This window comes from Fundulus heteroclitus, chromosome 19 (genome assembly GCF_011125445.2).
Source record: "Fundulus heteroclitus isolate FHET01 chromosome 19, MU-UCD_Fhet_4.1, whole genome shotgun sequence".
NCBI lineage: Eukaryota > Metazoa > Chordata > Actinopteri > Cyprinodontiformes > Fundulidae > Fundulus > Fundulus heteroclitus.
In genome coordinates, this window is record NC_046379.1 from 30560632 (window position 1) to 30575639 (window position 15008).

At 40.0% G+C, this 15008-nt stretch overlaps 1 protein-coding gene across 1 annotated transcript in view; it reads right to left on the reverse strand.

The window, feature by feature from the left end:
* The window catches only part of LOC105918903 (MAM domain-containing glycosylphosphatidylinositol anchor protein 2), a 105423-nt gene that overhangs the window by 74117 nt on the left and 16298 nt on the right, over nucleotides 1-15008 (reverse strand). Inside the window, exon 2 of the mRNA XM_036150581.1 lies at nucleotides 4264-4403. Within this exon, the coding sequence (XP_036006474.1) occupies nucleotides 4264-4403 (140 nt within the window). The remainder of the gene's footprint in view (nucleotides 1-4263; nucleotides 4404-15008) is intronic.

The following is a 15008-nucleotide window of genomic DNA, read 5'->3' on the forward strand; positions in this document are numbered from 1 at the left end:
AAACTCTAGTGAACGTGTTTATGAAAATCCCAAATCACTACTTTGCTCCAACTGCATGGAAATCAGACCGATCGGTACTGTTTAACTGTCAAGCCCACTAGTTACCTGCACACGGCATAAAGGAGCCTTCAGATAAATGTTGCTGTGGAATAGAACACAGCTGCTACCTGGGTAAATGGGGCCATTGTTAACCCCACTGGGTTTCCATGATAAATACAAGGCAACTTTTAACTAACCTCCCAGCAGGTGTTCTGTTCATGGTCTTTAATTAGGTATTATTTAACAGCAGACGTGACAGCCTGCTGCTCCTAACTCCCTTGAGGAAGAATGGGAAAATGTCTTCCTTTCTTTGTGACTGACTGAAGTAATAACTGTCATTGAAATGTTCCTTTGTTGAGTCCTGCTCCAGCTCAGCCTGTCGCGTGGGATCACTTTCAAACACTTTAGGGTCCTGAGCAAAGCTAGTTCGCTCAATAAAAAGATATTCTTGCTGTCTCAACATTTTACTTTTATCTCATTCAACACTGACTTCCAGTCCATCAGCTCCAGGGTGCTTACTTTAATAATGCCTTACAGGCCTGAGGTCAAGTCCTGAATAATTGAAGGTTTTCTTAGATAGACGTTTTGCCTAATTCTAGAAGTTTCAACTGAGCCCAAAAATGTTAACTTTAAAAGTTCTTGATCGGCAGTGCTGTTAAATTTCAGATTCAGTTTTTATTTCTAGATTATATTTCAGTTCAGCTGCAAAACACTTTGAGTGGATGACAACTAGAATGTTGTTCTAAAAAAAAACAAGAAGGGTCTTTCTCTTCATGGAAGCTACATACCATTCTCTAAAAGACCATTTATTACCAGGACTTTTGAGGAGATTGTATCGTAACAGCTAAAAGCTGCTCAGAATTACTAGAGCACTCTTTACAACATTGCTGAAGAAGTCATTCAACCACAACCGCTCTACTTATAGTGTCCAGTTATATTCTGATGCAAAGTAATGCAAGGTGAATGAACTGTCCTGCTATTGCTGCAACTGATCTTACATGTTAATACAGTTGACCATAAAATACACATTATATAGACTAAAGTTTAGCAGCTATAAATTACAGGTATTTTTTTAAATCCATAAGGTGTATGGATTGGATTCGATGTTGCTTTTATTGTAAATTCTCCTTTTTCAGTACATTTTTACCACCTTTGAGGTTTTTTTTAAATTGCTATGCATATAATTTTAATTTATCTATATCACTTAGTGCTCAGTACCTTCTAAATTGCACGTCTTACAGTACTTAGGCTGTAAGACATGCACCGTATTTTTTGGACTATAAGGCGCAATTAAAATCCTTACATTTTTACATTTTTATAAGGTACACCTTATAATCCGGTGTACCTTATATATGACTAAAGTTGTGCTTAGTAAATTTATGTGGTACAATGCGCTCAAAAATCTGTTTACACGTGTAAGTACGACTTTGGTTAGCAACAAAGCCGCTGCGCTCAATGGATATTAGAATCATTACGGTACACTGTGTCACTACCCGATCGGACCCCTGAGCTGTCTACAAGACTGCCTGACTGTAATGTCTAAACTAGAACTGCATTCATGTAAGACAGCCTGCGCCCAGAGTACGCACTAGGAACAGTGGGCAGTGTAGTCCAGCTACTCTGTCCTCCTGACAGAGACAAATAGTGTCCCACTCAGGTACTATGTGTGAACCCGGTGGGGCGGAGTGATATGACACACTGGGGAAGAATAATGTGTCTTATATGTAAACATATACGCACGTTAATTCACAGTGCGCCTTATAATCCGGTGCTCTTTATGATCCAAAAAAACCCGGCAGTTTATGATGGTTAAAATGTACTCAATGAAAAAAATTAAACATTGTTTATCATTCAAAAATAATTATTCCTTAGGTAATGGAATCAAGATCTTCTTACCTGTAAAGTATTTGCTGCGTTATTTAAAAAAAAAATCTTAAAGGACTTCAACATGTCACACCTTGCAAGCACAAAATAGGAAAAAATCCTAACGGTAAGTCCTGTCACACTTCTGAAAAATGCCAGAATTTTTTTGCTTCAGCAGAAGTGCTTCAGAACGTTTGACAGAGATGTCAGCACAACCTTAAATAAGATGAGATAAGATAAGACATCCTTTATTGCCCCACAATAGGGAAATTTGGGTGTAACAGTGGCAAAGACAGACACAGTTACACGCAGTTTGTAGTAGTGGGGGAAAAAATCAAACTAATCTAATCTGAACAGCAAATTAAAGGTTTTGATCTGTTTATTAATAGAGTTTGACTCTGACAAGAGAAAAAGGAAGATAAGCCAAAGGAGACAGCTGTGGAAGTGTCACAGCAAGTGTTGCAGCAGCGGTCACATTCAGTCATTTTCTAAGGATGTTTTTGACACTTGTTGGTATTTGTTGTAGATCATGTTTAGGTGTGAGAGAGCTAAAGTGGCACTTAGTGCGTTTGAAACACATACCACCAATTTAAGTTCACAACCAGAAATGTTCATTCAATTGTTTTAGAAGGATTTTTATCTATGACAGCCAATAATATCAATGTGAACCTGACTTTATACTAAATCTTTCATCAGGGTCCTCAGAGAGTAATTTCACTAAGATTCTATGTTAGATATCAATGTCCAATTTATGGTTCCTAATGATTTTAACAATTTATCAATTAGAAATATTGCAAAATTGAGCTCTATTAAGTCATGATCAAGTTGAAAAGTTGTTATCCATTGACTTATCAGTATTGGATCATCTGACTTGTGCAGACAAAAGCACTGTCTATCCAACACCTCTCAAAGGTGTTAGCTCTTAATAATAGAGCTGTACATAGATTTTTTACTGATTTGTTTCCAGAACTTCTGAGGTGCAGTTACCAGGGTCTGCAGACTGCCATGTACAAGGAAGAAAACAAAATATGGCAACGCTTTTCCCACAATAGCCTCAGAAGTTTAGAACCCCCTTCCATTGAGCTTGAGATGTAGAGACTAAACAGCCATCTTGTTTGTACAGTGTAACAGGTGGTACCACCGGAGGGCGCTCTTTCCCAAAAGTCAGTCTCTATATCTTATTGGCTACTTTGTTGGCAAGTGCCAGTTTGGTGGCCAGGTGGTTGCTGGGCCCATGCAGCCCATTGTTGGTGCAACTGTGGCAGGACTTGAGGTAAATTGTGTTTTTCAAGATAAGGAATGATGAGACAATGTGTCGATGTGTGGTCTTTTTTATAATGAGGCCACAGGACTTTTGGGAAGACTTGACAGACGTGGTTGTGATGCCTGGGTGTGGGGTAGTTCAACGCTACAGGTAGGAATATAGGCTTTATATTTTAAAGTAGTGGATCACATGCGGCAGTGACTATATCTTATTTTGTCGGGCAGGGCTACACTTGCTGACTGCGGATGGGATTTGTAATGACTGGGTGCTAGGCTATTTGATGTTGCAGGTATGCAGGGTATTCATTGGTTTTAAAGATTGAAGTATGTTTATTGGAAGTATGTGGTAATTTTGTGTTTGTGTTTTTACAGTTTTATCACTGCAACCTGCTGTCCTTTTGAATTTTGGTTGTTTTTACTTTCTAGTTAGTCCACCCAGCTTTTGTATTGTTTATTTTATAGCCACATGTGAGGGTGGACTAACCATTTTTACATTTTTCTGGGCTTGCTTTTTGGGTCACTTCCCTGAATTCTATTGTTATGGGGAAACCCCTCTTTTCCTTATGTGTCAGTAAATATTAACTGCATTTATTTCTGAGTTGTTGATTCTTTGAACTTGCTATAACTGCTTTTTGTTAAAGTTTTTATATAACCTTTTTAAATATTTATAATGGGGCAATTGGCATAAGATTCAGTCCAGATGTTGAAACATCGACAAGTCCACAAAGGGGACACAGGAATGTGACCCAGATCAGACTTAAGCTGTTGGCTAACCCACTGACGTCCATCCACCAAAAAACATGAAAATCTCATGACAATTCATGACCAAAAATAACAGGGTCTAAATGTAGCTCCACTTATATTACACTTTTGTACAGAAAAGAATTAACTATCCAGTAATAACGTTTCCGTTTCCAATTATTTGTTCTAAGTTTAACTTTTGTGTTTGATGCCGCTTTGCTGACTGATGTGTTTCATATCAACCTAAACTTTAAATAATTCTGTAAATAACTTTCCATTGAAACAGCAAAGTCCAACCTTTTTAGCTGTTTAGTTTTTTCTTTACTACTGCAACATCTACATGGAGAATATAATTACCTGTGGTCGGGGGTGTCCAGTGACGAGGCACTGCAGTTCCAGAGTTTCTCCCTCTCGAATGGTGTAAACCCGCTCGCTGTATTGCTCTTCCTCCACGTTACAGGCCTGACCTGCATGCACAATTCGCACGGTAGGGGACGCTGTGAACAGCAATACAAACACACATAACCGGAATTAAATATGAAAATGTTGTTTTTAAAATCTGTTTTCAAAATGTGGTTGTTCTGCTACGAATGACTTTTTGTTTTCTGCCTGAAATTTTTTAGCAATCCATAATAAGGCTTTGAAAATAATTAGATGAAAAGACAATCCTTAGTTTGCAAAGTTTTAGAACAAAATAAAATACACTTTGCTTTGATTCGTTCACTGCTGACTGAAGTGAAATAAAAATAAATTACTGTCCCATTACACCTGATCTTACAAGGAGAAATGAGAACCTCTAGGTCCAATTTTTTTTCAGGATTAATGTATAGTTGGATAGGGTATGGTATATTACATATGTTGGTATTACAATAGGTTAAAACTTCTCTTTTTTGTCTGTCATATATTGTACATCTTTTTTAAAGCTGTGGTTTAAAGTAGGATTTTTCTATAGAAATATATATTTTTCCATTTAACATTAAAAAACAATTAGTCACCTTCTTGCCTCACCTTGATTATGGTGACATTATTTATATTAACACCCTTGTTGGGTGTTTAATGGCATTGAATGCTGTATTCGCTCACCTCTGAGATGCACCATAGGATGTAAATCTCTTACCTACAATGCACTTTATACTCTGATTATAAATGGCTTTAGCTGTCCACACACAAAATGCTTGGTACGACCTACTTCCTGCCAGTGTTTCCAATTTCCTGCATGTAACTATACCTTCTGCTCACATGCTTTTATTACATTCAATGTTCCTTCAGTATGTAAAGGAAATCTCTTCCAACACTCTTTAGTAAATAAAATGTTCTCTTTATAGTCCCACCGAAGGAACAATTTGTCTGTTTAACCCATCCCTTAGGGAGCAGTGGGCTGTCTACGTTGAGTGGCACCCAGGGAGCAATCTGGGACTAAGGGTCTTGCTCAGGGAGCCATGCTGGCAGTCTGCAGGGATTGAATCGCGTCCTTGCAGCTTTCTCAGAATTCAAGCAGGCTCCTCTAACCACTAGGCCACCACTCGATTAAGGAGCTTGTCTGGAGACCGCTCGTGGGAACAGGAAAACCTCTGAAAGTGCTGGAGGCCAGCTGTGAGAATGGGAGAACCCACAAAAGAGATCGTCTACAGCAGGGGTGTCAAACATACAGCCCGCGGGCCGGTTCCGGCCCGCCAAACAATTAAGTCCGGCCCTGTGGCTAAATGCATTATCATTATTCAACAATGATTTTTTTTTTCTTTTTTTTTTTCCAGTGTCCTTGCTGGCAATGTGGCAATAAGAATTGTTGTCTTAATGGCAAAAAGAGCTCATCACATTTGACTTTCACAAGTGGAGCAGTACGGCTTTTGCCATAGTGCTCCGCTTGATTTATGAATGTGAATAGTTTTATTATGATTCATGCGGGGAATATCTCAAATTATATGGACACAATGGGAAAGTAGGAGAGGAAAGGAAGAACAAGAAGAAAAAAGAAAAGGTGAAAGAAAGAGGAGATAAAAGGAAGAGAATGATAAAACAATTATTGAAAAAAACATGTACTTCGTTTAATTGAAAATCTGCAGTTCCTATATTGTCCACGAGGGGCGCTCTGTTTTAATCAGCAGATAGCAGCACTGAGCTTCAGATGTGGAAAATTGATTTTAAATCATTTCTTAATTTTTATCTGTTTGATGTATTTTGTCATGCAGGACAGTGTTTTTAAGTTCCAAAAATGTGAATAAATGTTTTGAAACATTGTATAATCACTGTGATCAGTTCTTATGCATAATGCACTTAAATAAATGTTTCACTGAGTAAAAGTATTGTTGAAATTGCACATACTTTTCTTAAAAATGCTGAGATTATTCATAATATATTGTGTAAAAGTGAATTAAATAGAACTTTTATAAGTTCTATTTAATCTTGCAATGAGTTTACCCGTGTGGCTCTCTTGAGATCAGATTGAGCTGTATGCGGCCCCTAAACCAAAATGAGTTTACACCCCTGGTCTGCAGGGTAGCCGGGAGAACCCACAATGGAGCCCTGGAGAATGGCTTTGACACCAAAGGTACACACAAAGAAGCTTCTAAGGAGGTTAGCTAAGGGAATGCTGAGAACCGTAAAGCAGTTTGGGATGTTGAGCCATCTATCATCTTTTTTCATATTTTGACTGGCTTTCCTAAGGAGGGTGTCAATTGCTGTCTGTTAGACAACTGGAAAGTTAGCGGTCTTCCAAACAATTATCTAGGTCATGACATGGAATTTATGGATTAAATTAAAAAAAATTAAATTATTTAAAAGATGTTTTTCATCATCTGTACATTAGAATCATTAAAATTACAAGAAATAAAGACTTGAACTATTTTACTCTGTGTATAATAAATCTATATGAGTTTCATTTTGGAACAGAGAAAACTATTGAACTATACTTTGAATGACAGTCTTGTTATTTAAGATGTACCTCTAGTATTTTAGTATAATATAGTGTAGTATATAGTGCCATAGTATTGTATGGTATTGTATTGCAATATAGATTGTAGTATTGTATAGTATATTCTAGTATAGTACAGGTTACACGGCATTAGAAAACAATATTTAATGCATTACTTCAGTGATAGCAAAAATCCCACACATGCACAGAGTGCATTGAATCAGGAACTTTAACATACAGACACATGTTAAATAAAAATCTGGTGCTGTATGTCAGAAAAACTGAAAATGGATCAGGACTGGGTCTCTTAGCAGGATAATAATCCAAAAGATATGGCCTCCTCAACAAAGAAATGGTTAAGCAGACATAAACGTCTTCCATGGCTATTTCAGACCCTAGATCTAAATCCTGTAGAAAACCAGAGGGCAGAGCAGAAGAGGAGAGAGCATCAGAGAGGATTTTGCATTCTGGACTGCCTAGAGCAAGGTTGTCACAATCCAGTCTTGATTGGCTGGTGTCCTGCAATAAACTGACTGAATATCCTCTTAGTTCAACAGTCCTAATGACCTATTTTTTTATTGAGGTGTAAAGGTGTGCGAAGTAATGGTCCAAGATTCCTCGCTCTGTGTGCTCCAAGCTTGTGTTACAGAAGGAGACAAAGTGCTGTCCACAATTATGTCCATACACGTTTCCTCACTGAATAAATATACTCAAATTAAAGCTTGTATTTTTAAAGTTTGAGTTTATTTTAATGATGCTTTCTCATCTTTCTCAGGGCTTCCAATAAATATGAGGGGGTGCTGCACATCTCACACTATACAGGCTGTGACTCCCATGCAGCATCAGATATTGCTGAATGCTGCTGACCTAAATTGGCCATCCATACACAGTAAGCTGCCTTACGCCTGGAGGACCTCTCTTTATCATTATTTTAATCTACCAATTCAGACATTCACGTCTCACCCCCAGGTGTCTAAAAGTCAGGAGCAAATGTGTTTTGAAAGCCACAATCTGAGAGAATAAAAGTGGGGGAGAGTCATGAAATAATGTCTACTTATCATTAACAAGAAGAAAATTAATCCTTAAACCAATTTGTTTCACATTACATCCCCCCCACCCGCACCAACCAACGTCAACACAGAGGGAACACCGTAGGTGTCAGTGTGCCCACACAAAGCCGGTTCATTTATCCGAATCACACAGGAAATCATGGTTGCATGATGGTTACAGCTGCGAAACAGAACGGCCGCAATTCACTTTCTAAATATATAACTAATGCACAGATGTTGCATCCTAATCCCCTTCCCATGCTTCCTTCTTTCCTTCTCTCGTCGGCCGAGCTCCGCTGTAAAAAACGCACGGAAGCACGGAGTTCAGTGAAAAGCCCAGTTTGTTTCAAAGTGACTCAGCAGACATGTCAGCGCAGTAAGCTAAATGAACGCAAGTGATACTGAATATTATATAATACACCTCCTCTCGCTCCAATCTGTCCCATATAAGATTACAGATAATGTCGGAGGGATGCGCCAGTGCACTGGAAAACACGGTCTCCGTGTTTAATGATGGTACTGGATCAGTTTCAGCATGCACAATGGGTGGGGGTGGGGGGTGATGGGGCTCTGACCCTTTCACCTCCTGATGTTCAACCCGCTTCTGGAGAACTTTAAACATTTAAGAAAAAAAAAATCTCTTTTTTGCATTTGACCAAGATATATGATGTGTTCAGTAAACGCTTGGCTGTAAATAAAGTGACGTGGCAACAGTCTGCGGTTTAATCTTACATGATGACCTTTACCCAGAGGTCATCTGTGACGTGCCCAGGCCTCCACGTCACACAAGTGGAGCTCATTGTGCTGCTGGCAGCTGGGATGCTGCTGACAGATGGACACTCAGTGACAGCAGCACATTCATTTGTTTAACCGTCGGTAAGTGGGGATTGCTGTGGTCTGCTGGGTGGTTTTTTATTTTTTTTATTTTTGCTATTTTCAACATCAACATATCTGGGATGGTATGAAATCTACACTGCAACAAAAAAACCTGACAGCACCCATTTTTCTTTGTTTTGGCTTTACAGATTTTTTTCAGTACATTTCAAAACACATGAAAATAGGGTATAATGCAGTAAGACATTAGAATATAAAATAAACCTTTTATCTGTGGATAAAATGAAGTATCCTTTAGACAAAGAAAATTATTAAAGAACTATAATTTCAACATTCAAATTTTAATACTTATTCAATATTTTTAAGCAAATGTCTAAAGCAGATGGATGGTGTGTGTGTGTGTGTGTGTGTGTGTGTGTGTGTGTGCACTTGTCTCTCTATACTTGTGTGGCTCAATCCCTGACGGAAGACCAACATTGTGTGGAGATTCTCAGTTGTGTGGACATTTTGCTGGTCCACACAAAAAAAATCATGCAATAGGCTCCTTTGACCCTAAAAATTACCCTGTAAATTTTTTACAGGTGGACCCCAGTGAGATAGGAGTCACTGAAAAGTGTGTGAATGACTCTGCTCTAGATCACCCTCTAATGGAAACTCTCTTGCACTGCAACGAAATGAGTGGGATTTTCTGATTGGCTTGTGTTGGGAATTTTCTGATTGGCTTGTGTGGGGAATTTTCTGATTGGGCAGTTGTGATCATGTGACACCATACTTAGGATGCCACTTAGAAAAGGATTCAAAGCCAAGTCCATTCTATATTAAGAAGAGAGGATGCTTTTTATCTAATGTTTTACTTGTTTTACTTGTTGAGATTAGATCTATATGGAGTTAACAGATTTTTTTGCAAATGGATTTCTTTTTTTAATAAATAAATAAATAAATGAATAATATTAATAATAAAAAGAATGATTATTAATAATTAATAATAATCATAATTACACATTTTAAAGGCAGTGGTCTATTTATAGTAGTATTTTAAAAGCTTGGCATGTAGTGTCAGTATTAAAAAATATTTAATTGACTTCCTGGTAATTATGACTTGAAACTTTTGGAAAAATATTTCCCACAACAAAAAGAAACAATTTCTGTTGAAAATCAACAACATTTTTGTGAAGACAATTATTGATTAAAAAATGACTGTTATATTCAGAGGGTCCTTTGCACATATGTAAGTTTTTTTACATGTTTATTTTCAATTTGTGTTATTAAAATAATCAACTTAGAAGATATTTTAATTTATTTCTCACAAAATTATTTATCTTTGGGTTGGAGATAATCATTAAAACTTGATTAAAAAATGACAACATTTATAATTTAATTTATATCCCCACAAGACAATATTGTAATGAGTTTTGAAAAAAAAATAGTTTGTGGTTGCAAAAAAATATATCCCAGATATTTGTCACCAGCATCTGATATTTATAAAATGTGATGAAAATGGGCAAAACAAGGTCAACTACTACATTCGTGAGGAATATTTTTCTAACCTTCAACTCTATTGCATTCTTCAGTCCTTCTGGAGCCCCTCAGGCCGATTGCCCATCCCCAGAAAAAGGGAGATTTTGACCTTTTGGTGGAAAACAGAACTTTTTAAAGTTTTTTTTTATCCCCCTTTCACAGTACTGCAGGTGCCCCAAGGTTTCCAGCTTATGCCTTAATAGAAGGCCTCAGAAGCCTGAATCGGCCATTCAGCGTTGGGTTCTGGCACTTAGTTAAAATGAGACCACCAGTATATCTCTGTAACCAGTTGCTGTCTGATCAGGCCCTTCGCAACAACACCAAGTATGCCCCAATCGGACTTTCATAGCCCAAGCAGCAAGATCAAACACACTACCATTTCTTGTATGTCATTGAAGTACAGCAGCACTGAACACTGACCATTTTGGGAGCTGTAGGGTGGAGTTAAAAGTTCATGCATGGGTCAGTTTTCTTGTCAGGTGTTCCCCTTTCAAAGGTGCCATGCATGAGTGCAACAAACTAACCTATGTGCAGAAGGAAGCAAATACAACTGTTTTAAAAAATGGTGGATTTTTCCTCACAAATCCATTCAATGTTATTGCAGTGCCCTAAAGAAAACAACCTTTGGGACAAATCAAGGCTTATGGTGGAAGGTAGGAGTGGCCTTTCAGGATATTGGTGGTCTTTTTTCGATCGCCGTATTGGGTTCTTTCCAACAGTGTTAAGCTCGGCTCAAAAGCATGCTCCAACGCTGAGAGGGCCCTCCAAACACACTCCCTTTTTGGACCTTTTCCCCTTAGAGTGTGTTTTCAGTTAACCTTTAAAACAGCTTTCTCCCAGCCCATGGAGCAGATAGAGACCCCATATTCATAGAGCACCTTCCTCTTGCAACCTAAATCATGTGTGAAAGTTTTGGTAAGTCTATGTTAACTAGAATTTTCGCAGGTGTCTCTTTTTGTAGCAATACATCTTCTGGTGCTCCTTTAACCCTATTTGGATCTGCAAGGGTCGACAGAATTGGTTGAGTTTGTCATAGAGGGCTCATTTTCAGAAATGTTATTGTGGGTGAGAGACTAAGTGGATTCTGTGGCTTTGGTATCTCTGGGTTGTTTTAGCTGGGTATGACAGAGGCAAGAAAGGGTAAATAATTGAACCTTTGACACCTCATAATTCAAAGAAACCATGTCTAAGCTAGGCCAAAATCGGTATGCAGCTTCCCCTGCAAAGCCCCTACAGGCATGTAAAATACCAGCTCACAAGGAACTTCCTACAGCTACTTCTGGCTGGCAACATGCTAGCCGTTAGCCGCTAATGGGGTTATGTTCAACAACTCCTGGAGATGCCACTCCATGAGTTGGGTCAAAATCCTCTGCTGGGAACTGCCTCAAAAAGGAGGAAAACCCCAAAGGTCACGAAAGGTCAGCAATTAGATTGGCCTCCTTCAGCCACGTAGACTCACAGAATCTGGCTGCAAAACTCAACATTTAACTAAAAAGTGGTGTAGTGTCATTCCACACAGGTTGGTGTCACAGTGGAGCCTGGGTGGGTCATTGCTTGGGCGTCCGCCTGGTCTTAATGGGGTCAGAGGCCCAAAGGCAGTCTCAATCTGACATTGAAGGAACCCTTATTCAACCTCCTCTGCATGTCGCTGTGGTATATCTGGAGCCCATCAGGCTGGTCGCCCATCCCCCCTTTCACAGTACTGCAGGTGCCCCAAGGTTTCCAGCTTATGCCTTAACAGAAGGCCTCAGAAGCCTGAATTGGCCATTTAGGGTTGGGGTTTGGCACTTAGCAACTGGTTACGGAGATACTGGTGGTCTCATTTTAACTGTCTGATCAGGCCCTTCACAACAACACCAAGTATATCCAAATCGGACTTTCATAGCCCAAGCAGCAAGATCAAACACACTACCATTTCTTGTATGTCAATGAAGTACAGCAGCACTGAACACTGACCATTTTGCGAGCTGTAGGGTGGAGTTAAAAGTTCATGCATGGGTCAGTTTTCTTGTCAGGTGTTTCCCTTTCAAAGGTGCCATGCATGAGTGCAACAAACTAACCTATGTGCAGAAGGAAGGAAAAACAACTGTTTTACAAAATGGGGGATTTTTCCTCACAACTCCATTTAAAGTTATTGCAGTGCCCTAAAGAAAACGACCTTTGGGACCAATAAAGGCTTATGGTGGAAGGTAGGGGTGGCCTTTCAGGACATTGGTGGTCTTTTTTCGATCGTCTTATTGGATTCTTTCCAACAGTGTTAAGCTTGGCTCAAAAGAATGCTCCAACTCTGAGAGGGCCCTACAAACACACTCCCTTTTTGGACCTGTTCTACTTAGAGTGTGTTTTCAGTTAACTTTTCAATAGCTCTCTCCCAGCCCATGGAGCTGATAGAGACCCCATATATTTATAGAGTGCCTTCCTCTTGCAACCTAAATCATGTGTGACAGTTTTGGTAAGTCTACGTTAAGTGGAATTTTCGCAGGTGTCTTTTTTGCAGCAATACATCTTCTGGTGCTCCTTTAACCCTATTTGGATCTGTAAGGGTTGACAGAATTGGCTGAGTTTGTCATAGAAGGCTGATCTTCAGAAATGTTGTTGTGGGTGAGAGACTAAGTGGATTCTGTGGCTTTGGTATCTCTGGGTCGTTTTAGCTGAGCATGACAGAGGCAAGAAAGGGCAAATAATTGAACCTTTGACACCTCATAATTCAGAGACACCATGTCTGAGCAAGGCCAAAATCGGTATGCAGCTTCCCCTGCAAAGCCCCTACAGACATGTAAAATACCAGCTCACAAGGAACTTCCTATAGCTACTTCTGGCTGGCAACATGCTAGCCCTTAGCCGCTAATGGGGCTATGTTCAACAACTCCTGGAGATGCCACTCCATGAGTTGGGTCGAAATCCTCTGCTGGGAACTGCCTCAAAAAGGAGGAAAACCCCAAAGGTCACGAAAGGTCAGCAATTAGATTGGCCTCCTTCAGCCACGTAGACTTACAGAATCTGGCTGCAAAACTCAACATTTAACTAAAAAGTGGTGTAGTGTCATTCCACACAGGTTGGTGTCACAGTGGAGCCTGGGTGGGTCATTGCTCTGGTGTCCGCCATGTCCTAATGGGGTCAGAGGCCCAAAGGCAGTCTCACTCTGACATTGAAGGAACCCTTTTTCAACCTCCTCTGCATGTCGCTGTGGTCTATCTGGAGCTCATCAGGGTGATTGCCCATCCAAAAAATGATGATTTTGACCCTGTGGTGGATAACAGAACTTTTTTAAGTTTTTTTATCCCACTTTAACAGTACTGCAGGCGCCCCAAATTTTCCAGTATATGCCTTAATAGAAGGGCTTAGAAGCCTGAATCGGACATTTAGGGTTGGGTTCTGGCACTTAGCAACTGCTTAAGGAGATACTGGTGGTCTCATTTTAACTGTCTGATCAGGCCCTTCGCAACAACACCAAGTATGCCCCAATCGGACTTTCATGGCCCAAGCAGCAAGATCAAACACACTACCATTTCTTGTATGTCAATGAAGCACAGCAGCACTGAACACTGACCATTTTGCGAGCTGTAGGGTGGAGTTAAAAGTTCATGCATGGGTCAGTTTTCTTGTCAGGTGTTCCCCTGTCAAAGGTGCCATGCATGAGTGCAACAAACTAACCTATGTGCAGAAGGAAGGAAAAACAACTGTTTTGCAAAATGGTGGATTTTTCCTCACAACTCCATTCAAAGTTATTGCAGTGCCCTAAAGAAAACAACCTTTGGGACCAATTAAGGCTTATGGTGGAAGGTAGGAGTGGCCTTTCAGAACATTGGTGGTCTTTTTTCGATCGTCTTATTGGATTCTTTCCAACAGTGTTAAGTTTGGCTCAAAAGAATGCTCCAACTCTGAGACGGCCCTCCAAACACTCTCCCTTTTTGGACCTGTTCTCCTTAGAGTGTGTTTTCAGTTAACTTTTAAACAGCTCTCCCCCAGCCCATGGAGCAGATAGAGACCCCATATTCATAGAGCACCTTCCTCTTGCAACCTAAATCATGTGTGACAGTTTTGGTAAGTCTATGTTAACTAGAATTTTTGCAGGTGTCTCTTTTGCAGCAATACATCTTCTGGTGCTCCTTTAACCCTACTTGGATCTGTAAGGGTCGACAGAATTGGCTGAGTTTGTCATAGAAGGTTGATTTTCAGAAATGTTGTTGTGGGTGAGAGACTAAGTGGATTCTGTGGCTTTGGTATCTCTGGGTCGTTTTAGCTGGGCATGACAGAGGCAAGAAAGGGCAAATAATTGAACCTTTGACACCTCATAATTCAAAGACACCATGTCTGAGCAAGGCCAAAATCGGTATGCAGCTTCCCCTGCAAAGCCCCTACAGACATGTAAAATACCAGCTCTCAAGGAACTTCCTACAGCTACTTCTGGCTTGCAACATGCTAGCCGTTAGCCGCTAATGGGGTTATGTTCAACAACTCCTGGAGATGCCACTCCATGAGTTGGGTCGAAATCCTTTGCTGGGAACTGCCTCAAAAAGGAGGAAAACCCCAAAGGTCACGAAAGGTCAGCAATTAGATTGGCCTCCTTCAGCCACGTAGACTTACAGAATCTGGCTGCAAAACTCAACATTTAACTAAAAAGTGGTGTAGTGTCATTCCACACAGGTTGGTGTCACAGTGGAGCCTGGGTGGGTCATTGCTCCGGTGTCCACCATGTCCTAATGGGGTCAGAGGCCCAAAGGCAGTCTCACTCTGACATTGAGGGAACCCTTATTCAACCTCCTCTGCATGTCGCTGTGGTCTATCTG